The sequence below is a fragment of the Harpia harpyja genome, chromosome 17, assembly GCF_026419915.1.
Source record: "Harpia harpyja isolate bHarHar1 chromosome 17, bHarHar1 primary haplotype, whole genome shotgun sequence".
NCBI classification, from domain to species: Eukaryota; Metazoa; Chordata; class Aves; order Accipitriformes; family Accipitridae; genus Harpia; species Harpia harpyja.
This window is the reverse complement of record NC_068956.1, coordinates 1,592,677-1,618,578: the sequence shown is the minus strand read 5'-3', so window position 1 is coordinate 1,618,578 and position 25,902 is coordinate 1,592,677. Positions and strand designations below refer to the sequence as shown.

General features: G+C 47.9%; 2 protein-coding genes across 3 annotated transcripts in view; one reads left to right on the top strand and one right to left on the bottom strand.

Annotated features, from left to right (window-relative positions):
- The window catches only part of PPME1 (protein phosphatase methylesterase 1), a 34,123-nt gene extending 15,445 nt beyond the window's left edge, over positions 1-18,678 (top strand). For both annotated transcript variants that reach the window (XM_052812454.1, XM_052812456.1), the window contains exons 3-14: positions 930-1,021; positions 3,899-3,956; positions 4,491-4,542; positions 6,343-6,497; positions 7,015-7,105; positions 7,862-7,927; positions 8,708-8,840; positions 9,584-9,713; positions 10,409-10,453; positions 11,444-11,508; positions 12,538-12,605; positions 13,939-18,678. In XM_052812454.1, the coding sequence (XP_052668414.1) occupies positions 930-1,021; positions 3,899-3,956; positions 4,491-4,542; positions 6,343-6,497; positions 7,015-7,105; positions 7,862-7,927; positions 8,708-8,840; positions 9,584-9,713; positions 10,409-10,453; positions 11,444-11,508; positions 12,538-12,605; positions 13,939-13,957 (974 nt within the window). In that variant the 3' untranslated portion in view covers positions 13,958-18,678. The remainder of the gene's footprint in view (positions 1-929; positions 1,022-3,898; positions 3,957-4,490; positions 4,543-6,342; positions 6,498-7,014; positions 7,106-7,861; positions 7,928-8,707; positions 8,841-9,583; positions 9,714-10,408; positions 10,454-11,443; positions 11,509-12,537; positions 12,606-13,938) is intronic.
- Positions 18,679-19,907: 1,229 nt separating this feature from the next.
- Positions 19,908-25,849, bottom strand: P4HA3 (prolyl 4-hydroxylase subunit alpha 3). Its single transcript, XM_052812872.1, is given in 14 exon segments — positions 19,908-20,168; positions 20,362-20,458; positions 21,099-21,167; positions 21,459-21,521; positions 21,964-22,123; positions 22,311-22,375; positions 22,822-22,998; positions 23,083-23,240; positions 23,423-23,474; positions 23,571-23,720; positions 24,484-24,704; positions 24,964-25,106; positions 25,655-25,792; positions 25,794-25,849. Coding segments are annotated over 14 exon segments (1,620 nt in total). The 3' UTR covers positions 19,908-20,097.
- Between the last annotated feature and the right edge of the window lie 53 nt (positions 25,850-25,902).

Here is a 25,902-nt window from a genome sequence, read left to right as displayed (position 1 = left end):
TATGAAAGGTTGTGGACAGATGTGTACTGTAGAAGCAGCTGAATTAATGAATGGAGTTGGTGCCCACTGTTCTGCCCCAGTTACCTGTTACTGCTCCATCAGATCTCCTTGTGTGAACAAACCCCAGCTGATGAAAACTGTTTTAAGCTGACACAGCTCACTGTGACTGAAATAGCGCAGGGAGCACCTGTGTGAACTGTTTGCAACCAGCAGATCCAAAGGGCACTGCAGTATTCAGCAGAAAAACGATGAACAGCCTCATCAGTAACTGCAGCTAGCACAGTTAGATTCAGAAGAGTGCTTTAGTCCACCCAAGACCAGAGGGAGAACAGTGGAAGGAGGTGAAGTGACTTATCTGATCTGTTGGTCACAGTTTCGGGCACTGAACACATATCTCACAACTCCCAGTTCTGTGCCTTTCCCTAACTGACATCAGTTTTAGCGATAGTTAAACTGATTTTTCTTTATCTAAATATATACTGTAAGGTGACCTTAGCTACCCTAGTGAAGCATCTTTGCTGTGAGTGTTCCAGAGAGTAATTATATTGCCTTAAAAATCTTGTTTACTGGTTTGTCTTACGTTTTTCCTTTGAATTAGTAAGAAAATACACCAGAGCAAAATTACACACTCCGAAGTGCATGCTCATCATGGTTTGGTTTTTCTCTTAGTTGTTCAATTCACTGTTTTGCACTAGGGGAAAAGGGTGCGGGGGAGGAGGAGACCTGGGCAACACAACTCTTGAAGCTTAAATAAAGAGGGTTAAGTTTTGTCCAGGTTATGCTTGCACATGCCTGTTGATGAGAGGGAGAAATGAGGCCTTGGGTACACAGGGGTAGAAACAAAACAGTATTGGGCATTGCAGACTCCAAAATACATTCAGCTAAGTAACTTCAAATAAGTCTATGAAATGTCCTTAACTGTTCATACACTTTTCGAATTTACAAAAGCGGATTGGAGGGGCCTGTCTTACTGCTGTTACACGGTGGAGGCCATTCTGCTCTTTCCTGGGCTGTATTTACTGTAAGTAAGCTGCTGCTTTATAGAAGTATATATGCATGCAAATATAGTCCTCTGAGCATGGAAGGCAACTAACCTTTCAGCTATGTTAAGCACAGGAAAATCAGTTCAGAAAACTGTCTTATAATCTCCTGGTGCGCACCTGACTCAAGTCTTCTAAATGTTTCACTGTCAGTGTATTTATTAAGTAGGCAAAGCACATGCAAAGGTTTATCGTCTAGGTTTTAATTATCAGCAGTAACCAAAACTACATCTGCCAAATAGCTTGTCTGTTTTAATGAAGCGCCAAGACGTTTCCCATCATAGCATAGCCATTTTTTTTCAGAAGGCTGCTTTTTCATGACTTCCAGTGAAAGTTCAACAGCTTTATCTCATCATAACAATATTATCTTTGCATGGTTGCAGTCTTGTTTGACTTGTCGAGAAATCTCATTTGCTGCTCAGGCAACTCTGAAACACGAACTGAGGTGATGGCAATAGGAGTGAGTGTGGGGACTGACCAAACCAAAATTCTTCCCTCCCACCCATTCCCTTTAAAAAATAAGGGGAGTTAAGGAAGAAAACTTCTAAAGGATTTCAAGAAAAGTAAAATCACTTGCAGTGTGTGATTTTTATTTGGGATGTTTTTAATCCAGGAACTCTTTGTGCTCTCTAGTGCCCTTAATAGAAAGATGCTATAGGATCACTTTGATGGAAGTGCAACTGGACAGGTGAAGTCTCTGTGTCTTCCCTGTGCCTTTGGCTGTGTCATATTTGTTACCTTTTGGCAGCTTGGTGGTCTGTAGATCACTTAGCCTTTAAGCAGAGATTCAAATGAGTAACAAGAACCAATGTTTTACAAGAGTCACTACCAACTGCTCTTGAATTCCCAACATGACTACTGTTGAGTAATCCTGATGGTGTAATCATAAACCATCTTATAATATGATGAGACACATTAGAAAAATTCTTTGCCACCTGGGCTGTAATTTTGGTATTGAATAGTAGTTTTACACCTAACAGTTCATTTGTAACTAGCTGACCCAGAGACTGGTGCAGATACAGGTCTTCTGAAACTGTTGAACTTTAAGTCTTAAGTCTTACAAAATCCTGTAGTTACTTGCTTGTAGCTCACGAGTTGCCAAGATGGATGGATGTCTTTTCCTCTGCTAGTTTAGGGGTTTTTTTATGGTATACGAGTGCCTTAAACAGATGTAATGAAGGTCACTGGTTTTAATTGGAGGGAGAGTTATGAAGTCATGTTTTTCTGAGTTAAGGAGAGGGCTTCTTACAAGACACTTCCACCGTCTCTAGAGCTCTTTTTTTCCAATAACAACACCAATACCATTTTTACATTTAAAAATCTCCAGAGCTGAATTTAGCAGAGTGATTGCAGTTGTGACGCTGTACCTTACAGTTGCTGGCTTTTTATGTTACTGTTAGCAGTTAACAAAGTTAGATAATATACAAGATTCACATAGATTTACGCCTTGCACTTGAGACTGCATTTGGAGAAAGAAACTGCCACAACAATTAGCTCATGCCTTTGTGTGGCTGCTATAGAACTATTTCCTTTGTGCATTTTGACATGGAAGTTTGTCCCAAGCAATCAAGTGTTAAATGTTTGGGATGAACCAGAACTTAAAAAAAAAAAAAAAACAAAACAACCAAAAAAACCCAAACAACCCCTCCAACCTAAAAAACAAGAAGAAACCCGAACTGGGAAGCATTGAGAGTAACCATCTATAAATAAAATAACAGACTGCAGGAGTGGCGTGCTCCTTTCTTCTTTTGCTTATTGGCCTGGTAACTTCCTGGATGATGTGTTGGTACTTCTCATGGCCAAAGTACTCCTATTGGGATAAAATTTGGGGCACTGGAAAGCTTCCCATTCTCTCACATCAGGTTGATGATCCTCTTTCTTTACTCTCTACTGACAATAGTTTGATTTTTAGCAGCAGATTGCTCATCTGACTAGTTAAATTATTGCTTAGGTGCATAATCACCTTGCAGATTGAGGTTTCAGGGTGTCTTTAGGGGCTCTAAAATATTAACTTGTGGATTCAGTAGTTTTTGGGAGAGCAACTGCTACAGTCATTTAGGAGTTGAATAGCTGAAGAATCAAAATATGAGGACTGGGTAGCTTTCAGATCTCTGCCTGCTATGTAGGTGGTTCTATTAAGAATCCCTCAACAAATTCCCCCACTCCTGCAGGGCTGTTGTTTAAATAATCAATGATTCTTTAACACAAAAGTCTTCAACAAAGAATGACACTTAATCACTGTGATGCCTGAAATAACTTACGTAAATTGAGCTGTCAGGGACAAATAGAGCCATAATCGTATTGCAGCCTTACCTTACACTGAAAGGATTCCTCATTTGTTCCCCCCGACCCCTTTGGACTAATCAATTTTTGTACATTTCAGCCTTACTGTAAAATTTTGTTCTTTGAGAGCAAATTAAATGTGTGCTGCAAAGCAGCTGCTTCATCTTCATGTCTGCTGTATAGCTAAGGCTAATTTTGTAACGTGGGGCTTGGGGAAGGGGGGCATCCCTGTGGTGTCTGTAATCCCGCTGCTGCATTTCAGTTTTCAGAGGTGCTACAGAGCAAACACGCATAATGTCTTATGCACAGGGAAATAAATGTCCTCAAAGATGGCGTGAACAATGGTAGAAAGGATGGAGCTTTGGTTAATTAAGGATAGCTTATATGGAATATTCTTGCTTGCTTTCTGTGACACCTTATGCAATCCAGGTTCAGCCACTTTGTTGACAGTAGCAGGTTTTTGTCACACCATCCAAGCCTTTGCTGTTGTTTCAGGGAGTCCTTAATGTTGCTAATCCTTTTGTAGATGAGGTGTGGCACTTTGCAAATTGTATTATCTTTGTCCCTTCTTGCAGTCTGCAATCATTAACAGGATTCAGTGTAGGATTGTGGCTTTAGATCTCCGAGGCCATGGTAAGTAAAATCACATAAGCATGTTACATGCTCTCGTTTTTTAAAGATGATGTAATGAATCCCTCCCAAGATGACTAAGAAAGCATCCCTAAGGCATCCCAATTTTTATTCAAAAGCAGGGATGGAAAAGTGGCTTCTAGAGCTTGGCAGCCACCTGTCCTCACGTGCCAGAAGCTGTGCCTTTGTGCAAGGTGGTGGTGGACTTGTTCCTTCCTACATACTGGCACCAACCCCCTCCTTCATATTTTCATAACCTGTAGGTGGTCTTTACTATTAGAAATAAGGTCTGTTCTTTAGTTTTAAGATACATTGCAAATATGGAACAGTTATGGGGAGCGTTTCCTACCCGTAAGCTATAATGCGATAAAGTACTAACTGTTCCTATTAATTCTGGGTTTCTTAATTATTCATGTTAACTGCAGTAGGCTCGCTTTTAATAACTGTGCCAAAAAGCTTTGTACAGTTGCTGCTCTAACTCCTGAGGGATCTGAAGGTTTTCAGCTTACATGAACTTTACTTTTTCTGTTCTTTCAGGAGAAACAAAAGTTAGGAATCCTGAAGATCTGTCTGCAGAGACTATGTCAAAGTAAGGAAGCTTATGCTCTCTCTTCAGTATTTCTCTTTTCATAAACCTTTATTTTCTTTCCTTGAATGAACAATAAACTACTTGAGGACACACAACCTTCATTCAAGGGAGCTTGAAGATAGTTTCATTCCACATGATTCTGGTAGTTATCCCTTCTTTTCCTTCCATTTTGGGACAGTTTGAAATTATCTCTTCCAGCCAAGTCAGATTCCAAACTGGAGTCATTCTCTAGGTGCCCTCAGTTTTTAAACTCACTTTAAAGATCAGTGGCTTCATTGCAGAGAACACTTTAAACCTGCAACATGCTGTAACACTTGCTAGAGATTTCCTAATAGAAGGGGAATGCTTTCCTTGGACATAACCAACTGGGGCACTTTAGCTTGAAATCACCAGTTTGGTTCTTCTTCAGCTCCTCGAGCGAGCGTTCAGAGCATGCCCGCCTTGGACTGGCGGCATCCCCAAAGTGTGGGTCACAGACTGAGACTTTCAAGCGTGGAGAGAGTTGCTTTTTCAAACTATCACGACCTGCTTTGGGATGCAAATCCCCCTCTTGACAAAGCTGTAAGAAAAGCAAATACCCACTGCTAAGCACATTACGTTATGTCCACATTTAATACAAAGAGACTCTTTGCTATGACTACAATCAAATCACGAAGGATTTTGTAACCTTCATATGAACAAATCCACTTGGTTTGTTGTGGGGAGGCCATGTGTGAAATGTATTCTGACTTCCATTGTATACCTTATTGCTACTGCTTACGGCTTGTCAGATCCTGATGCGTTATTGTCCTGAGGAGATGCCGTACGAAATGATTAGAATTTTTTAGATCTGGAGCAGCACTACTGTGGGGGGAAAACAAGTGCCTTTTGTTTTTAAAACTTTCTCTCCTCTTAGCAATGAGTTTGAAAGTTATTCCAGAACAGCCTTTAAATGGGACTGTTAAATTATAGCTGGTTTTCATTTTTTTTTATCAAATCCTCAAGCGATTTTCTCTGACAGAGCAAACAAGCTGGTCAACCTTTTTTTTTTTTTTTTTTTTTTTTTTGACCTGTTTTCCATTTTCTAGTTGCAATACTGCTCCGGTCTCCGGTTCCTCTGAATAGTTGTAGTCAGGAAAGCCAGTCTGGGTGTCTTAAACTACAGTGCTCTTCAGCAGATTTCCATCATTAGCTCTGCTGTTGTTTTGGGTTTTGTGAATTGCACCAGCCAGCTTTCACACACTGCAGTGACAACTTCAGTTTAAAGTAGGTGCCTTATGGAAAGGATAGGGAAATTGCCCCTTGCCTTGTAGTATCTGTGCTCATAGAGAGTCTGAATCTTGTTGTTTGTGCTCAATGTTGTTTATCTTTGCATTGGTCAGTAGGGCTCAGTTATTTTCTCTCTTTAATTGCAAACAGTTTCTCCTTTCAGAACGGTGAATTTCTTAGTCTATGCTTCCATGCAAGAGGCTTTGACAGCTTTTTCTCACCTTTTATTTAAAATTCTCACCAGCTAATGTCAATGTAAAATGTTCTCTTCAGGGATTTCTTTTAAATGAGCACTTTCCATTAGTAAAAATGGAAGTGACTTGCTTGTTCAGGAAACTATTGGCTTGAATGATTTCCTGTATTGGTACCTAGATGAAACAGTGGTAAGAGAATAAGCTTATCTCAATTACCTGTGGGTTAAATGATCATACAGACAAGGTTTGGAGCCGGATGTCTGTCTTGGATGTGTACGTTCTCCTCCCATTATACAAATCTGCTTCAGAAATGTATCAAGGTAGAGATGCCGACCACGCTTTTATCTTGATTTGGCAGAGACGTTGGAAACGTGGTTGAAGCTCTGTATGGGGACCTTCCTCCCCCTATCATGCTGATTGGGCACAGCATGGGGGGTGCCATCGCAGTGCACACAGCGGTTGCAAATTTGGTGCCAAGTTTACTGGGTCTGTGCATGATCGATGTTGTGGAAGGTAAGTGTGTATATCCTTGGATAGGGTTCTGTCTTCCACATTGATCTTTTTCTTTTATCCCCAAATCCCTGAATACAGAAAGTTTTGCCCAGTTTTTAAACCAATGCCAATTCCATCCTCCTAACAGATGCTACCTATGCAAAAGTCTTTCTAGTGTGACCCCTCTTTTGCTTTTCCCAGATGGGCTCTCTGTTTGCTATTTTCCTCATAATTTCTTTGCAATACTTTCTTGTTAGTGGGGAGAAGGGTGGCTTTTTATATAATGCATGGTGCTGATGAGTGGTTACTGCCTTCTCTTACTATCTGAATGTCCTACCTGTTCAAATATTAATTCTCTAATGTGGGAGGAGGTGTGACTGTGGACTTAGGAGTACTAAGCTGTACTTTCCTTAAAAGCATTAAATCCCCAATGAGCTCCAGCTCTCTCTGAGAGTGTCCCCCTGGTAGCCAGTTCTGTATAGAGGGGATGTGGCAATTATTTCATCAGATGCCATAAAGTTAAAATGCTTGTTTTTAGGTACAGCCATGGATGCATTGAACAGCATGCAGAACTTCCTAAGGAGTCGTCCCAAAACATTCAAGTCACTTGAGAATGCCATTGAGTGGAGGTAATGCATTGGCTTATTATGTAGTCTCCAAAATCACTGGTCTTTGTAGCTTGTCTCCTGAAGGAAACAAAGTTTATATAATTTGTCTGTTTTCTCCCTTCGTGCTCATTTTCCCCAACTGTTCTCACCAATTCCTTGGCTGATTTGACAGGGAGAGAGAGGTCTCAAAGATAATTAATTTCCTAGGAAAGTTGGCTAGGCATTGGAGAAGGATCCTCTAAGACCTTCAGCTAAATGGAAAGCTTCATGGAATGAATTGCAGCTTCCTTGTAAGTGTCCCAACTATTACAGAAGAAGCTTGAGATATCCATCCCATGTGTAAGAAACAGGACTTATTTCCGATTCAGCAAGAATTAGTTACACATTTGGCAGCTGAGTTTGAAAGGGAGAGGTCTTGTGGTTAAGATTGGACTACAGAAAGCCCAGGTCTGTTGCCAAATACCCATGTAGTTTCTGACCTCCCCCTATCCCCTGCAATAAAATGGGTATAACACTATTTCACTGTTTGCCCACCAGCACTTCTCCCACGTGTCTTTTAAATTCACAGTTACAGTGACAACGGGGCGTTCCGAGTAAGTTGGCATGTAGCGTGAGCCACTCTGAACACTTTCTGAGAACAGAGGGTTTGGGAATGGCTTGTGGAAATCATGAGCTATAAAGGGTTTTTGCTCCTGTTTCTGGGCCTGCTAGTTCCTGACTCTGTTTAGTAAATATTTCTGCCTTTCTTCTGAATTTTCTTTTTTTTTTTTTTTCTAGTGTAAAAAGTGGACAAATAAGAAATCTTGAATCTGCCAGAGTTTCTATGGTCGGTCAAGTCAAACAGTAGGTGGTTTTTGGTTTCATTTTTTTTAAAGCTCTTAAAATCATCTTGCCTGTTTTACAATACCATTAGTACAGAGCATAAATGCACTTGAAAGTGAAAATTTCTTCTAGCAAATACAAATTTCTTATCATTTGATCACAGCTGATACCAGCGGCAGCACTGAATCGTAATCATGGCACTTGGAGAAAACCTGGCCAAAATTTCCCTGGGACAAAATCTGCCAAGAGCCATGTTTTAAAAACTTTAACTACTGCTGGTTGTGTATTCCTTGGTTTGTCTACCTTTCTGCTCACATTAAGTGTTAATTTGATGCCTTTTCAGAAATTTTGCCCTAAATCGGGTTGGCCTTCTGGGTATGGTATCTTCCACTTACTTTTAGAAATTGTTTAATTATCTGTTGCATTTCAGGAGTGATCTGAGGTGGGTTTTGGGGGGGATCAGAGTAACCTGCTTGTACCACTCTAATCTTTGACATACCTGGAGCCTCTACAAATGTCTCATACTCCGTTAAGAGAAGCTGTTGTTGATTGATTGGCCACTTCTGCCTCCTCTAAGTAGCTGTTTGCATTTATATTTGCACTGGGATACATATGCTGCACAGGCACTTGGTCTCATGGCTAGTCATGACTGTATCTTTCATCCACAGCTACTTTTAAACTTGAGGGGGTTTTTTTCAGCCAGTGTCTGAGAAATTGCTGAACGCTTTAGGTTAAAACCTGTGATTTTTTAATTTTTTTTTTTTTTTGGCAGGGAATCAGTTTCTGGTTTTATTTTCACAGGTGTGAAGGGGCTGCCAGTCCTGAATGTCCTAAAGCCATAGTGGAGGGTATTATTGAAGAAGAGGAGGAAGAGGAAGAGGATGAGGAAGGGGGAGGCTCTGTCAACAAAAGGAAGAAAGAAGATGACACAGAGGTAGGGAATTTTCTTACTGTGTTTTCAGCTTGTGTTTGCACAATGGTCCCTTGCAAGAGTAGCCACCAGTAGTTATCCAAATCGTTCTAATATAAAAAGGAGCAACTCCAGAGACCAAAAACTTTATATTGTGACTATTGTTTTTCTTCTTCGTCTTGTGCCGCTGATTCTATCTTGAACTGTTACCTGCAAGTGTGTGTTTGGTTTTCTTTCCTGAGACGCTCACAGATTTAATGCTTATGGCCTGAAATGGTGCTTCTGGCCTGAATGAGGAATGCTCATTTCTGAGTCTTTGTGCTATTTTTGTTCATTTCCAAGGCACAGTGGCATGCAGGAGGTTCTACAGGCAATTGCAACCTAAGGATGTATATTCCTCAAGGAAAATCGTTGTAGCCAGCTTAGCCCCTTGTATTTCTCTGTCACCTAAGTGAGAGCCAAGTCTGAACTTTCAGACAATTTGTGAGCTATTTGTGCAAGTAAAAATAGCAAATTGAGTGCCTTGAATACTGCAGCTTTCTCTTGATCTATAGGTGTAGCTCCTGCTCACTTTCTTGTTCCCTACTCGTGTACTTTGGCTGTGATTTGGAGAGAAATTTAGGAGCAAGGAGGGTCATCCCTGGAGGTGTGTAATCCACCAGAGGGAGCCAGTATTTTTTATATATACTTCCAAGTGGCACTCTGAGTTCATTTTATTTTGGCTGTTTTACTGATCACTAATGCAGAGCTCTCTCTCCTCCCTGCAGACAAAGAAGGAGCACTTATACACGTGGCGAATTGAACTGGCGAAAACAGAAAAGTACTGGGATGGCTGGTTCAGGGGTTTATCTAACCTCTTCCTAAGCTGTCCAACTCCAAAGCTTTTGCTTTTAGCTGGTACGTGTCTCTTCCAGTCCTGCTTAGGTTCAGTGACTGTTCACTTCAGTGATGTCCTACTTGTATTTTAGAGAATACGCCAGCATTTGGCTAATGTCCTTCTCCGAGAATAGCGGACCTGTCTCTTCTACCTTGGCTTTTCTATGTGTCTTGAAATACCACAAACCAGTCCATTTGATCTCTGCAGATCTGGAATTATTTCAGAGCCTCTTAATATCAAAATAGCACATAATGACATACTGTGTATTGCTGCTGTTGGGTGGATGTTTTACTTGTAGGATGTGGAAGAAGAGCAAACAGGACAGATCAAAGCTACCCTTCAGCCTCCATTACTATGATATTTTCCTGTATATATGGATGTAATTTGAACTTTTCAACTGAAAGTCAAATTATCGATGTTTTAGAGCCAGCTGTAGACCCTTTTTGTATCCTGATAGGAAATTAAGTGTGTAGCCAAGATAACCACCCTTTTAAGTTGTTGGGAAGGATGTGTTCTTGCATTTTTGGCTGGGATTCTTTCCTGTCACTTTACTGTCTTGCAGTGCAGCAGTGAAGAGTCCTTGTGGGTGTCAGAGATGATGTTTCTTTTGAGTTTTTCAAGCCAAATGTTGCCTTCAAAATGTGAAGTAAAGCCCTGCTTAGACAGTCATGTTCTCTCTGGCTTTTCTCCAATACATCTGTTTATTTGATTGTAGGTGTTGACAGGCTGGATAAAGATCTAACAATTGGACAGATGCAAGGTAAATATTTAATATTGTTACTCTATCCTTACTGTAATGCTCTTTTTGGATGATAGCTTGTTGCTATGGGTACACAAACGGGAGATAGCTGGAATGGCCTTTTAGCAGGTGCAGTCTATATCGAAACAAATGTGCTTTAAAGAATTAGTCCATCCCAAAGTGTTCTCTTAGCTGTCTGTGGTTGTAGGAAAAGTGGAGAATTTGAGAAGGGAAAGGTTGGATTAAAAGTTGTGAAGGGCTGTTGCCATGGTTTTTGTTCAGTCTAGTGTTCAATGTTTCCAGCAATGGGGCTATCACATTTCTCTTGGATCAAAATGATTGTAAGGGCTTCTTTCTAATCTGTATTTTCCCTTTGTAACTACATTCCTGATGCTCTTAGCTAGAACACTTGGGACCATCCAAAACTGTCTGGTCTTCCGGTGTTTCTGGCAGACATCAGACCAAGATTCAGCATCTGCATTAATGTTTTGTGGTTTGGTTTTTTGGTTTTTTCCCCTTCCCATCTTCACTGATTTCCAGGGCAGCCAGCACTGGAAAGTAGTATGGGGTAGCAGGGTAAACATTACATTACGGTAGATCTGATAATGGTTCCAACTCTGAAAAGTAGTCTCACCTGCATTGAGAAGCTCTAAGAAGTCTAACTTCATTTTAACTCCTGGGAACGTGCTTTAGTTACACGTGGGGAAGATGAACTAAGCAGCCAGTTCTTGCTTTCTTTGCAAAGATGTCTGCTGTGTGTATTGTACAGTTTGCCCTAGACTTTGTGCCTTCCCTGGTCCCTCTTCACCAGATGCATACAGTGAGATTTAGTGAGGTTTGTTTGTAAAGAATGTGAGACCTTTTTTAGAAGAGTTCATAAATTCACAGTGCTTTTAGGGGTGTAGTGTCTGACATTTCCTGTGTACACAAGAACTGCTTGCCTAAACTATTGCTGTTAGAAATCAAGACCACCTAAAAAGCAGCTCCAGTGATGACTCTTTTGATCTGCAGGGAAGTTTCAGATGCAGGTCCTCCCACAATGTGGCCATGCAGTCCATGAAGATGCTCCAGACAAGGTGAGCCCCACTGTAGGGTTGAAGCTAGATAAGTCACGGTCTTCATGGCTTAAATGCAAAAGGGGTCAGTTGCTTACTATGAAGCAGAGATTATACTTCAGGGGCATTTTTTGACGTATCTTAAATGGCTATTTGCAAAACAGCTTGGATTTTTAAGCTGGCTGGAAAGCCTGGGCTGAGATGTTACATGATGCAGGGCTTGGCTAGGTTACAGATTTAACTCTCAGGCTAGCGGTGATATAACTAACTCTTACCATGTGGAGTGTGGATTTGTCCTCCCTGCCTTTCCTCTTTCAGTTCTCCACTCTCCCTTGTACTACGCTGCAGCTTTTGGGGTTGGTCTCTGTTTTTCTGAGTTGGGTGGCTCACATTTTCCAAATACAAAACAAATGTTACTCAAACAGCTTACAGACTGACAGAGCAGTGCTGCTTCTGAGTACTGCTGAAGTTAGTGTCCAGATAGAAGCAGGAATGTGGTGCAGCCCATGGAGCCTGTGGTTGGAAACACGTCTGGTTTTAAAGCTTGTTCTACACTGACTGCTGTGAGTGTAAAACTCAGCCTTTCTGTGCGTCACTTTACCAATCTGAAATAGAGATTTTTATCTAGACATACTGAGTTCTTACATTGTTATTCTTTTTAAACGTTCTAGGCGGTATTATTACTGTCAGGTTACTGTCTTGATTTGTTCTTTATAGGAACAACTTGCATTGTGATTTCACCAGATCTTTTTTTCCCTGCTAAACTTGGGCATTGTTTTAAGAATTACTGAAAGAGGTGGAGAAAAAGTTTGGTCAGTTCTTGATTGTGAGATCAGTGTCAGAATAAAGATGGAAGCATGTAGTTCCTTTTTTTATATAAAAGCGTGTTACACAGAGCTCTTAGTTTTGAAGGAGCAAACTTGATTCAGCAAGAGGATCCTGGGGACATGAACTGTTGTTGGAAATGCTGCAGGCTTTGGAAACTGACTGGATTTCTTATTATCTTTGTGTCCCTTTAAATTCTGACCAATTTTTTTTTTTTTCCCTCAGGTTGCTGAAGCTGTTGCGACGTTCCTGATCCGTCACAGGTTTACAGAGCCCATCGGTGGCTTCCAGTGGTAAGGCTCTGTGGGTGCTTGAGCTGTGCAGTCCTCGAGCAGAGCTCTTGCTCTTACTGCCTGCGCGTTTGGCTCTCAATGTGGGATGTTGGAGTTTTAGCATAATGCTAAAAACCACATGTAAACAAACAGCTTTGAATCACAGCCAGTAATATATTCGATGTTTATGTGTTCTCTCTAAACTAACTCGCGTATTAACTTGTGTTAATGAAACCTTCCATGGAGGGGAGGAGCAAAGCAGATCCTCCCCAGCCGATTCCTTTCTTTATAGCCTGCCAGAAGGCAGAATTACAAGCTTTATGGTATTTAGTTTAAATAGTATTTTATTTAAGTAATCAAGGCCCTGTGTTTTGGAAACAACTTGGACCACATTTCTTTGGCCAAGAAATACTGGTGAGATTAGACAGATAAAACTGTGTGCTTCATGTTGCCGACTTTCCATACTGATCTCGTGTTTTCATATCATAATGAACTGTAGAAGCCAGGCCTCTGCACTCAGCCACACAGCGGTGAGAGTAGGTTGTGACTGATAAGGTTGATTGGAAAAACTCTCAAAGTCTTAGTTACAGTACCATAAAGCTAATAACTAAACCAACACTTAGACCTCATGGAAGGTGCTAATCTGTTTTAGGATCATCTTCCAGGTGAATGGTAAAACAAACAGGTTTCTGTGGCAGTCCTGAAAAGTCTTCCCGCTTTTAGCTAAGAATTCTTCAACAAAAGCTGTAAGCCCCAAAACGTGTAATGCTGTAGGACTGGCAATGCTGAAGGGGTATTGCTGGATGTTCCCTTTCTTTTTTTCCCCTTTAACCTGTGCCCTTGGGGATGAAACAGTAGAAATGTAGGACTGTGGACTGCATATTTTAAATCCAGTGAAAGGATATAGTGTAGGTTAATGCGTAAATGGTGAGAGAGGGAGAAGGCGAAAGGACTGTACTACATTGTAATGTTGAATCCCCACCAGGTATTTGGCAACCTGTGCTATCTCTGTGAGTCTTTGAAGGTGGTAGCCTGTTGCTTCTGCTATTATGGTTGTAGCAAAAGCAGCTTTAAAACAAGAGGCTTGGAGAAAGTGAGGTGGCTTGCTGGCTTTATTGTGTCCTTAAGCCACAGACAGCAACATATTAAGCTTTTGTGCTTCTCACTATTACGTAGCTTACAAGTTATTGTTGAATGCATCAATGCTGATTTTAACCTGCATGATAGACTCCTTTTGGCCTTCTTTTACCTTGGGTAATCAACTAAATTTAGGGTGTTGCAGAGCCAAATATCTGCAGAGAATACCTTGATTTTAACGTGTGACCTTTCTTCCACTCTCCTTTTTCCCTCCTAGTGTGTTTCCTGCTTGTTAATACCCTGGTGTTCTCCAGCACTGAGTCCTGTTGTAAATAAACTGCACCAGAGGCCACTGTGATGTATCCATATCCTTTCATCTCTCCAGTTCAGCAGCAGTGAGAAGTTGGTGTGAGATTCATCCCCTAGAACTAGTTCTCCAGAATGTGTAAATGCTTAGGGACTTCCTTGCTGGGAAGCAGCTTGTACTGAAGACCATGAAAAGCTCTTCAGGCCCTTGGAAGTGGGCTCCTCTCTGCTGCCACAAGGAAAGACCTCCTGAAATCCCAAGTAGTCGATCATACCGATCTCTATCAATTCTCAGGCTTTCTTGGACCCAACTGCAAAGGGGCTGTTGGCAGTCCAGATCCACCGAGGGCATTGCAGTATAGCCAAAGGCTTCAGGATTTCTCCATGGAATCGTCTAATCGTCTTTGAAGTGCCCCTTAGGTTTGTTTTTTATATACACATGTTTCTTTCCCCTAAAGCAGATGAGGAATCGGCTTCATTGGGAGCTCAGGTTTCGTCTCACCAGTGTCAGCCTTATGGGTTAAGCTGCAGGAGGAGCCTAGATGCTACTTTCCTGTGCAAAGTTAGACAGGATTGTAAAACAAAAAAGCGAGGGGGGACCGTGAGCTCCATTTCAGTCTTGCGGCTTTCTTAATACCTGTTTCAAGTTCTCACTGAGAAAAATAGCCTGGATAACTCTTGTCTACTGCAGACACATAACAGGCAGGGGACTCTGGGCCTGCGTTTATGGGGAATACCCAAGAGCAGCAGTAACAACGTGGTCTGCAGGCAGTTTGCCTGTTTGGCCATTCTCTGTGCCTGGAATGTGTTTATGCTTCCCATCTTGTAGCTGCTACACACAACTGAGCAGAGATCAGCACCTTTTGGATGAAAAAATGCGAAAAGGGCAGTAGATAAAACCCTGGAAGAGCTTGGAGTCAGTCCTGCTGATGTTGATGCAGAGGTGTAGGCAGCTGCTGCTGCATTATGCTCCCCCCAGTATTGGAGGAAAGACCTTGTCTTCACTGTCGCTTCCTAGATTGTTTCGCTGCCTGCCTTCCATATTTCCATGTAAATGCAGTAGTTGCACGGAGAGCTTTTCTTCAGGGTTAAATTATCCACAGACAGTTCGTCAGATTGCTTTCACCTAAGAATCACTCTTGAGCGTAAGAGCAGACACGTTTTGGAGCAGTTATCCTCAATATTTTGCTGGTGGGTGTCTGAAATTTTTTTTTTTTTTTTTTGCCTTGTGTCCATAACCCCTCGATGCTGTATGATGAAAGCAGTATTTTAATGCTGTTTTGCTGAGGCAGAGTTCTGTTGTTGCCCTGATTTGGGAGCTGCGATGTGCATCTATGCGTACGTCCTGTGACAAGAGCCATCATGAATTCTTGGCATTTGAGAGGTGCAGGTGGGGCAAAGGGAGATGGTGTGAAGAGCTGACAAAGCCCGGTTTAACGTTGCCATTTACCCTGATGGAGAGCTGCTCATCTCCTCTGATGCATTCCCATGTGAGCCCTGGACACGGCAGTCATGGCCTTGCTTTGTGTCCCTTCCCTGACACATGGGGTGGGAAATGCCTGAATTAGAGACAAGAAAGCCTCATTCCAGAGAGCTCTCCTCTCTCCTGGCACTTTGGCCATCAGCACTCAGGTGTTAAAAGAGCAATTGCTGGCTCCCAGCGCTTCCCTCTGTAAGTCGCAGTGTTAATTATTGCATTAGTTTGCTGTGACCTTGATGTAATGTCCACCCCTGTTCTAGTTGCTGATGGATTAAATGGATCTTCAGTAGTTGAGATGCAAAATAGCACTTTCCCCAGCTGTATCCTGAAGATTGGCAAAATTCTCGGTCCTTTCCAGATTACTCCTGCGTTCAAATTGTTAGAGATTAAATAATACAGTGTGTATGTCCAGAGTATCACTTTACGGGATAGTTAAGCATGTGCCTGTTGTCGTACTCATGAATGATCTCGGTGAAGTCACATTCCTCTGCGCTGAAGTAACTTGGAGGATCTGGCTTTGAGTGATTCGTTGCGGTAACTCCTTGCGTTTGCCTCTCCTGTTATCCCTTTCATTTGCTTTTACAGTTTGTGAGATCTTAAAAAAAACCAAACAAAACCCTCCATGGAAAGCAAAAGAAAATAAGTTTTGTATTCTGTAGAAGCACCACTGGAAAATGAATGACTGTTTCTGAATCCTGTGGGCTCCCCAGAATTATATTTTGTTGTTAACATTTGAGAAGTGAGTGAAAAAATAAATATTTCAACAGCCTATTTAATGTGGCGTTGCTCCGTGCCAAGCTCTCAGTCCTGACTTGCGCAGAATAGGTAGCGGTTCAGGGACTCATGTAGTGCTGGCTTCAAAAAAAGGCGACTACAGGGACAGCAGCGATAGTGTGTGGGTGGGTGGAGGGGGAATTCCTTCTGGCTCTGTCGAGCCACAGACATTTTTGAGACTGTACTTTGAAAAATATTAACGCTCCTGTTGCAGTTTTTTCTGCCTTTTCAGGGAGCTACAGGCAGAGGTAAATGGTATTTAGGTGAAGGATAGCACAGACCATGGTAAAAGTAACTGCAGAGAGAAGAAATGTTCTCTTTGACTCATGAAAAATGAGGACATCTAGAAAATCCCCGCATAACTACCAGCTTTTCACTGCATTTTCCCACAGCCTGCAGCATTGTACTCTCTCTGTGTAAAAGCAGATAAACAGGAGGAGGCTGTCTGAATTGAAAGGATGCTGGTTTTATGCTGGCGGTTTTGATTATTTAGAAATCTCTCTTGCTTTTGTTCCAGTTGTTGGATTGAGGATTGGTGGAAACTTTCACAGTGGAAAATCCCAAGGCTCGGCAGGAGCAGAAGATGCAGTTTGGGAGGCTGGTTTGTTGTGGGGTTGGCTTCTTAAATTTTTCAAATCAGACCCAGGGCGGGTTTTGCCAACTCCCGGATTATATGCACTGGACAAAACCCTGGGTGACTTGTAGATTCCAGGAGCATTGAGATTGTTGGAAAAAGACAATTCCTGTATTGCAGAAGTGTGTAGTTTTGCCTTGAATACAGATCCTGAAAATGCAGAGCTTGGCTGCGTGTCTTCGCACATGCTTAAGCTAGCACAGTTCCTCCGTGCTGATGTTTTGAAAACACTGTTAGTGACCGGGGCAATCGATATGTACAGACGCAGACACTTGGTCTTGAAATGGTTGCCGAATCGTGTTGCTGTATGGAGCTCACTTTTCTTTTGAGCCTTGTCTCTTTTTGTCTTCAGCCTGCCCTGGTCCAGATGTGAAGTGGGTGGGAGATGATACCAAAGCCAATTAAAACCACAGATGCTTATTGCAGCTGGAGGTCACTTTCTCTGCAACCAAGACACCCTCTGAAAAAAAAAAAAAAAAAAGTGCTACAGTAAAGCATGGAGTGACTTCTAAACTGAGCTCATGGTTGGGGAGCTCTCAGAGGTGGTGGTGTTGTGAGAGATCCCATTGGTAACACCAGTAGCCCAGTAAATACCGTGCTGGGGCAGTTCAGAGAGAACCTCCTTCCTTTTCCTCTCAGCAGCGTTAGGGCTGAGTGATTGCAATAGGGCAGAGCCGCTTGCTGGCTTCTCGCTCAGCAAGACCATCCCAGGACTCCTTATTAGTGTGCTGCCACATTCAACAGGGTCTTCAGTGAACGGGGGAGCAGCGGGGCAGGTATTGGAACAGGAGAGAGCAAACAGCTTTGTGCTGATGTTCTCCACCTCCTTGACTTTAGCGCTGATGTTTCTTCTCCCCTCCGCTATTGCCTTTTGTTTTGAGTGTCAAAGGGCCTGGGAGGAGAGATGTTCAGAGGTGTCTGGCAATCAGCAATTCACTGGTTTGAACTGGTGTTCAACACTCCTGAAAATCTAGACCTAGATCTTCAGGTAAGGTCCAAAAAAAAAAAAAAAAAAAAAAATAGTTTATGGGCTGCTATTTCCAAGAAAACTTGGCCCTGGTGCATTATAACACCCGTCTCTGAGCCTGGCGCTCCTCTCACAACCTGAAACTGCCGGTTTTGTTGCCCAAACCTGCCTCCCTTGGCTGTATCATCTGCCCTGATCCGTCCAGTAACGCCGCACCCTCAGCACATTGGCCGTAAGGCATCCGAAACCTGCAGGATAGTGCTTGGGTGTTTGCTCTGAGCTTTGCTGGTGGATGCTTGGCTGGTTTAGGCCAAGCTTTCCCAGTCTGGCAGGGTGATCTCTTCCACGTGCTGCTGTTTCCAAAAGGAAAATGTGTGTGTATGTGTGTATGTCAGTTCTCCGGAGACCGCGCTCTGTGTCCCTTGTCAGCCTCATCCTGTTTGTGTCTTGTTCGGTGTCCGTTTCTCTCGCCTACAAATAAAAGCAGTTGTGAAAAGCCTGGGGTAGGAACTCCTTCTTTCCCTTCAGCTGCGGTACTCGGGCTCCTCGGAGCAGCCTGTGGAGGAAGGGTGTCGATCCGGCTGTTCCTGGGACATCCTCTTAAAGGTCTTTTCCAACCTAAATGATTCTGTGATCCCCAGGGCCAGACCCAAGCCTTGGGTTTTTCTGGTGACTCACGAAAGCCTCCCATCATCCGAAATATTCCCCCATCCCTTCTCCGTGGTCTGAGGTGGGGAGGAGGGGGGATGCTTTAGCCACAGCTTTTGCTTTTTCCCCTCCTCTCTGTGACCGATGGCTCCCACGTGTACAGAAACATCTGAAAGTAATAAACCACGGCGCTCTGGCTGTTAAGTAACCTGTGCTGTGTTGAACAGTCTGTTTTATAATACCCTGAATGCTGGGGTGGTGGTTCCTATCTGAAGAGCAGGAATTTGGGGGAATTTGCTCTGAAATTTTGCAGGCTGTTTTACATTCAAGCAGGCCTAACAGAGCCCAAAAGGGGTCCTGTATCATCCTCCTGGTCCTCCAGCTCCTGTTTCCCTGCCCATCCCCTGTGTGTCTGCAGAAGGGTTAATCTGGGGCTGGATAAACACAGCCAGGGAGTGATAAATGCACATTTTTTAACCCAAAGCAAGCAGGAGAGCCCTGGGAGAGGTCTGCCTGGTGTTTCTATCCCCCTCCCCAATTTTTGTCCTTTTTCTTCCAGCTAGCAAAAAGGCTGAGAGGTGACGGGGTGGCCTGGACCCCCCTGGGGAGCTGGGTCTCCCCAGGCTGCGGTACCCACAGCCTCTCCATCCAGGAGGATTTTAATCTCGTCCAAACGTCGCACAGATGAGGCTGGATGGATGTGGAGTCGGGGAGTTTCTATGTAGGGGCTGATGATGTCCTCCAGCTTGACCCTCACTTCATCTAGGCTGTCCCCCCTCCGAAGCGCCCGAGGAGAGCAGCGTGGAGCGTGGGCTCCCTGCCCGATCTCCAGGAGTTGCCGGAGAGCCCTCCTGCCTCTTTTTGCCTTCCAGTCACGCAGGTGCTGTGGTCAGGCTGGAGAAAGGGAGCTTGTCTGCGGGGCCCCGGGGGAGCGACACTTGCGCAAGCGTGGTCCGAGCACGGGCAGGCTGGGGGCCAGGGCGGCTGGAAGGCAGTGGCTGCCTTCTCCCTCCCCAAGGTCCCTCTTGCAGCGACTGCCCTGAAAAAAAAACCCAAACACCCTTCTGGGGTGCAGAGGAGGGGGGGCCCCATGCTGTTGTCGGGATGAGAGCGGAGTGTGGGGGTGCACGATCAGGCCCAAGATGCAGCCAGGCACTGCGGCAGGTTTCTTTGAGGAAGGATAGTGTAGTGTCATTGCTCTGGTCCTCTATGGCCATTCTGTTCACTCTGAAGCCTACCGATTACCCGTAGAAATGCCACGTCACTAACCACCAGTCCTTTTAGCAGAGAGACTTTTCATCTAGGGCTGGAGGAGGGGGCTTGAGGGCGCGTTTAGAGTCCAGGCTGGAATCGGGGGGGGGGATGTGGGGAGACACAGACGCATACACACCCCCGCATCATCCCGTCAGGTACCACACTGAGGTATTTCCCCCAGACTCCAGTTTAGTGTCTTTTCACTTTATTTTCACCAGATTCGGCCATGGCTGAGCAAGTGCCACCACCCCTGATAGCACCCCGCGCCGCTGCCAACCCCGTCCCTCCCTCCTCTTGCTGGCAGCCTTGGGGACACACTGCGCGAGGGTGGCTTTGCCACCCACGGGTGCTACGTCCTTGAGCCCACGGCAGCTCAGTCTCGTGGGTCAGTGCTGCACGGCCGCCGAAACTCCTGCCCGTGCTCGTGGATCCACTTATTCGCCACTGGAAGGGACAAGGACCCCCGTCTGCCTCCGTCCCCCTGCACCCCTTTCCGACCCCGCTCCAGTATTGGTGACATATTTTTCCCTATTACCCAGAATTTTTCTGGGTTCCCAGCCCCTCTCGCCTCCCTGCTGGCAGAGCTGCCTCTCCAACCCCATGTCACCCCGGGGTGACACCAGGCACTGTCCCTCACCCCACTTGTCCCCAGCCAGGACGGGGCAGCCGGCGTGCAGGGTGTCCCCGTCACCGTCCCCGTTCCTCCGCAGGTTCCACCAGAAGAGAGCTGCATTCTGTGGAGCAGAGAGGGGGTGGGAGCTCTGGGGTTTGGCAACCCTAAAACAGAGCTGGGAGCTCCAAAATTGGGGCTTGGCACCCCTAAAACAGAGCCAGGAGCCCCAGAATTGGGGTTTGGCAACCCTAAAACAGAGCTGGGAGCTCCAAAATTGGGGCTTGGCACCCCTAAAACAGAGCCAGGAGCCCCAGAATTGGGGTTTGGCACCCCAAAAGGGAGCTGGGAGCCCTGGGGTTGGGGTTTAGCACCCCAAAACAGGCAGGAGCCCAAGGGTTGGGGCTCGGAACCTCTAAAACAGAGCTGGGAATGCTGGGGTTGGGGTTTGGTACTCTAAAACAAAGCCAGCGGCCCCAGAATTGTGGTTTGGCACCCCAAAATAGAGCTGGGACCCCTGGAGTTGGGGTTTTGGCATCCCAAAACAGGGCTGGGATCCCCGAGATTGGATTTGGGCATCCCAAAACACAGATGGGAGCCCCAGGGTGGGGGTTTGGCATCCCAAAACAGATCGGGGAGCCCCAGGGTTGGGGTTTGGCATCCGGACAGGCTCGGCCACAACTCCCTGCGAGAGATGAGGCACAAAAGAGCAGCTTCCCCCCCCCCTTCCCTGCTCCTGGGGGGCTCATGTGGGTCTCCCTTACCTTAACCACGGGCACGCTGAAGTTGGCATAGATGAAGGCGGTGGAGCCGCCAGCCTCCACTGCGCTCAGCTGGAAAAGGAGCAAAAATATGAGCCATAGCTCTACCTCCCCTCTCCCCTGTGATATGGCTGCTTTCCATGGGGAAACTGAGGCACAGAACCTCCCTTGGTTCCCCACAGCACTTCCCTCGCTGCAACATGGCACAGGCTCTTAAATGCTCTGCAGATGTTGTCATTTAACACCCCACCATGGTTTGGTTTAGGGCTGCCCTCACCCATCCCAAACCTTGTTCACTCTGAACCCTACTGATGACCATGCAAGTACAGTCTCTCTAGGCTCGGAAATGGGGGGAGAACTCACGTAGATCATGACCGTGGCGATCCTGTTGCCCGACTTCATTCTGTAAAGGGGGCTCTTCCTGGACTGCCCCAAGAGCAAGGAGGTGGGGACAGTCAGTCCCACGCTGACACGGCTTGGCCTGGAGGTACCTCACCCTAACAGAGCTGGTGGCTGAGCTGTCCCCAGGGAAAATCTCTCCCTCTCCCTTCTTTTCTCTCCCTCCCTTCCCAGGAACCATCCCAGGGATCACCATGGGGACACCCCAGGGACCTTCCCCCTCAGGCAACCATCCCAGGAGCATCACGGGGACCACCCCAGGCTCCACTTCCAGGACCATCTGAGGGCCCAGCCCAGAGAGCACCCCAAGGACCACCCCCAAGGACCATTTCCAAGAACATCCCAGGGACCACCCTGGTGACTGTGTGAGAGACCACCCCAGGAACCATCCCAGGATCACCCCCAAGGACCATCCCAACAGGAACCACCCTGGGCACCACCCCACGGACCACTCAAGCAGCTCCCTGACCGTGGCATGGTCGAAGTGTGGCTCGTAGTGACCTCCCAAGCCATAGTTGACCACCTGCAGGTACTCGGCGTAGGGTGGCCGCAGATCCAGGCCGGTGACGGCAGCGATGCGCTGCTCCAATACCCTCACCACCGGGTCGGCGGTGTCCTTCAACCAGGCGCTGCGGGAACACCCCACCTTCAGCCCCCCCCCCCCCAAATTCACACGGGGCTGGGCTTAACCCTCGTGGCACTGCTGGGTGTGGAGGACCCAGGCTTCCCCAGCATGGCTTCACTGCCACCTTGGTGGTGGCAATGGGGCCATGGTGGTCCCGCTGGCTGGAGGACAAGGGAGGGGGTGGCTACTACCTCTTGCTTATCCGGTATTCGGCTTTCTGCTGCTTCTCTCCAGAGGCGACCACGGACCTCTGCAGCTGGAGGACACATGGTGTGGGGGGGTGTTACTGCAGATGGGGACCCCCCCACACCCCAAGCAGGGACCCCAATCGGGGTCAAAATTGGGGGGGGGGGTGGTTTATACCAGCTGGTGGCCAAACATCCCCACCCCAGCGTGTCCCACTGGGGTGATGGAAGCAGTGATAGCAGCTGGATCCAAGGCAGTTGGGTGTCACCAAGTCAAGCCTGGCTGGGAAGGGGTTCAGGTGCATGCATGGACCTGGTTTCTCCCCAGAATCTTTTGGGGGGGGGCCTCGGAGCTAAGCTGGGCTCACCCCCCCGCCATTGTGCCACCACAGAAGGCTTTGGCTAAGCCCTGGCTTAAAACCCCTCCTATCTCTGCATGCTCAGGGTGGTCCACCCTGGACCACCAGCTCTTGGGCCATCCTCCTCCAGGAGATGGACAACCCTGGGGATGGCTCACCCAGGGTCCCGCCAGCCCCTTGATGGTCTCAGCTTCGGCGTCGCTGATGAAATCGTGGTACAATGCCACGTAGGGCCGGATCCGGACCACCTCCTTCTTGGCAGGCTGGAGTAGGAGGTAGGGGCTGCCGTTGGTCTCGTAGGAGCAGCTAAGGCGCAGAAGCTGCTCCGGGGACGGCTGGGGAGAGAGACGGCCAAGGAGGGTATGAGGAGGGGGACAGTGGTAGGGTGGGGGACCGTGGCAGCCCCCCACCAGCCCCACCTGCCCCCCCGGGCGCTGGCACAGCTCCTCGTAGGCATCGCGGCTCTGCAGGCGGGTGCCATTGGGACGCCGCAGGGGTCCGGCGCTTGCCACCATCCCTGTCTCCAGCAGCTTCTCGTACTTGGCCACGTTCCTTGCCACCCTTCGGTTACTGGGGTCTGCCGGAGAGGTGGTGTCACCCAAAAACGCCATGTCCCCATCATCCCCCTTCCCCCGGCATCAGTCCCTGGAGAATCACCCCACGTGGGGGCAAGAAATGGGGCGAAGGAGGCTGGTGCCATGAAGAGGTGATGGGGACACTCCAAAAACCTCTCCCCACCTCCAAGGTTGCCCCACATACCGTAGTGGAGAAACTCCTTGGAGAGGCTCAAGGCATGGGAGATGTTTCCAGCCTGGATGGGGGGAGCAGAGAGCCCATGAGCATCCCCGTGCCCACGGTTCGGCTCCACCGGGCACCAGGGTGATGGGGATGGGACTCACGGCCGTACCATAAAGTAGGAGAAGGCGAGATGGTCCAGAGCATCCTCCAGGCTGCTCCGGTCCTCGGGATTCCAGCTGCCGTAGGAGAGTCGGAAGAGGCTGACGGCCTCCTCCAGCCACGCGATGGAGTGGTAGTAGTCGCCCGTGTCGTAGGCCACCTGCGAGGCAGCGCACCGCCCAGACCCACCGGCTGGGCCAGCCTGGCCTGCATCCCATCCCCACCCTGTCCCATCCCATCCCATGCTCTCCTGTACCATCCCATCCCCACCCCCATCCTATCCCATCCCCTTCTTACCCCATCCTATCCCCATCACCATCTTCATCCCTATCCCCTCCCATCCTGTCCCTACCCTGTCTCATCCCATCGCATCCCATCCCATTGCAATTCCCACCCATCCTGTCCCATTACATCCTGTCCCCTCCCCATTCCCATCCCCATTCCCACCCATGCCATCTCCATCCTGCCCCATCCCTTCCTTTCCTGTCGCGTCCCCATCTTCACCTCCATCCCATGCCATCCCATCCCACTCTAACACTCCATCTCAGCTCTGCAGTGATGCTCAGAAGACTCTGCCCTGAACAAAAACCTCTATCAAAGTATCCAAATCCCCTCCCAGGGATTTACAGACCCACTTTTCCCCCTGGGCGGGGACCAACCCTGTACCCAACCGGGATGCTGGGGTGGGAGGTCTCCCCCCCGAGCCACCAGCTCTCCTCTTCCCTTTCCTGAGCCACAAAGCAGGGAGAAGGCTCGTTATTTGGGCGAGAGCCGAGAGGCGATGGCAGGCAGGAGGATGCCTGCGGGCTGAGTCAGAGAGGCCCCTCCGCATCCACGCGGGAAGAAAACCCAAAGTCTATCCCTATGGAAGCAACAACCCGGGCTGGAAAAGATTTGCGGGGGCTGACGGGGTTTGCCCTCACCTTGCCCACGTGGAAACAGTCATCGGCGGAGAGGGAGACGCGCCGGCCAGGGCTGTAGAGGGGCGGTCGGCTGGCGCCGGCTGGCTGGAAGACGCCGTTGGCCATGCCCTTGACGCTGAGCGCGTAGACGTCCTGCAGCCGCATCAGTGCCTGGGCTGCCCCATCCAGGTCCTCGGCTCCAGGCAGCTCCTGCTCCACCTCCTTGAAGCCGGCATGGAGTGCTGAGCGTGGGTAATGGGGTGCACGGAGGGAGATTAATGAGCTTTTGGGGTGCAGTCACCCTTCTCAGCCCTTCTCCATCCCTGGGGACTCCACATGCTGCTCCTCCACCCATTCCCCTGCTTCTCCATCCACTCCCTTGCTCCACCACCCATTCTCCTGCTCCTCCATCCGTTCCTCTGTTCCTCCATCCACTCCCCATCACCTCCTGGCTCTCCCCAGGTGACAGAGGGGACACGCGGCCGAGCACCCCCCCCGTACCCTGGGTGTTCTCGGTGGCCTCATCACTGTAGATGACGTTGGGCCAGTCGGAGTGAAGACGCTTGATGAGGCTGAAGGCCATCAAAGGGTTGTCCACCGAGGCCTTGGGGTCCTGGTGCAGCGCCTGGACCTTCTCGTAAAACCTGCAAGGCACCCACCGGGTGACACTATGATGCTCCTGGGTGGTGACCCCCCTGGGGTGGGGTCCAGGGTCTCGCCCCCCACCCCATAGTGGGGCAGCTTTGCCCCAGCATCCATCCACTTTTTGGCCAAGCCAAGGGTGAGGAAACCCCATCGTGGGTGGTGGACCCCATCCCTGGTGGGGACGTGGGGGTGGCCCGTGCCTTGGCGATGCCGTGACCCACGTCCCCGGTGCCCAGCCCGGGGTTGGGGGGGGAGTATGTCCCCCTCCTGGGACATGGCTGGGGGGGGGTGCCCAGTGTCCGGGCAGTGCTCCCCATCCCCGCCACGATCCCCCAAGCTCCCATTTAGGGCCACCCCCAAAAATCGGCAGCTTGGGGGGGGGGGGGGGTAGCTGTGTTACCCCCCCCCCCCCTCCCTGCCAGGAGTCGGGCGGGGAGGAATATGGCTCCCGAGAGGGGAGTGGGTGCTCCCAGCGCTGCGTGGGAGCACCCACGCGTGATCGCGACCAGGTGTGTGCGTGGGGGGGGGGGAGGGGGGTGTCCCATACCTGGCGAGGCGGCGGAGGCGGGCGCTCTCCTCCCGCAGGTAAGCACGGAGCCGGCGGAGCAATCGCCCCTCGGAGCCCAGAGCCCTCCGGACGCTCAGCATGGCCGTGTAAGTCTCGGCCGGGGCGGGGGGGGGGCGGCAGCAGCAGCAGCAGCAGCAGCAGCGGCACCCCCGGCCCCAGCCCCAGCGCCCGCATCCAGCCGCCGCCGCCGGGAGAGGCCGGGGGAGGGCGGACGGGGGGGGGGGGGG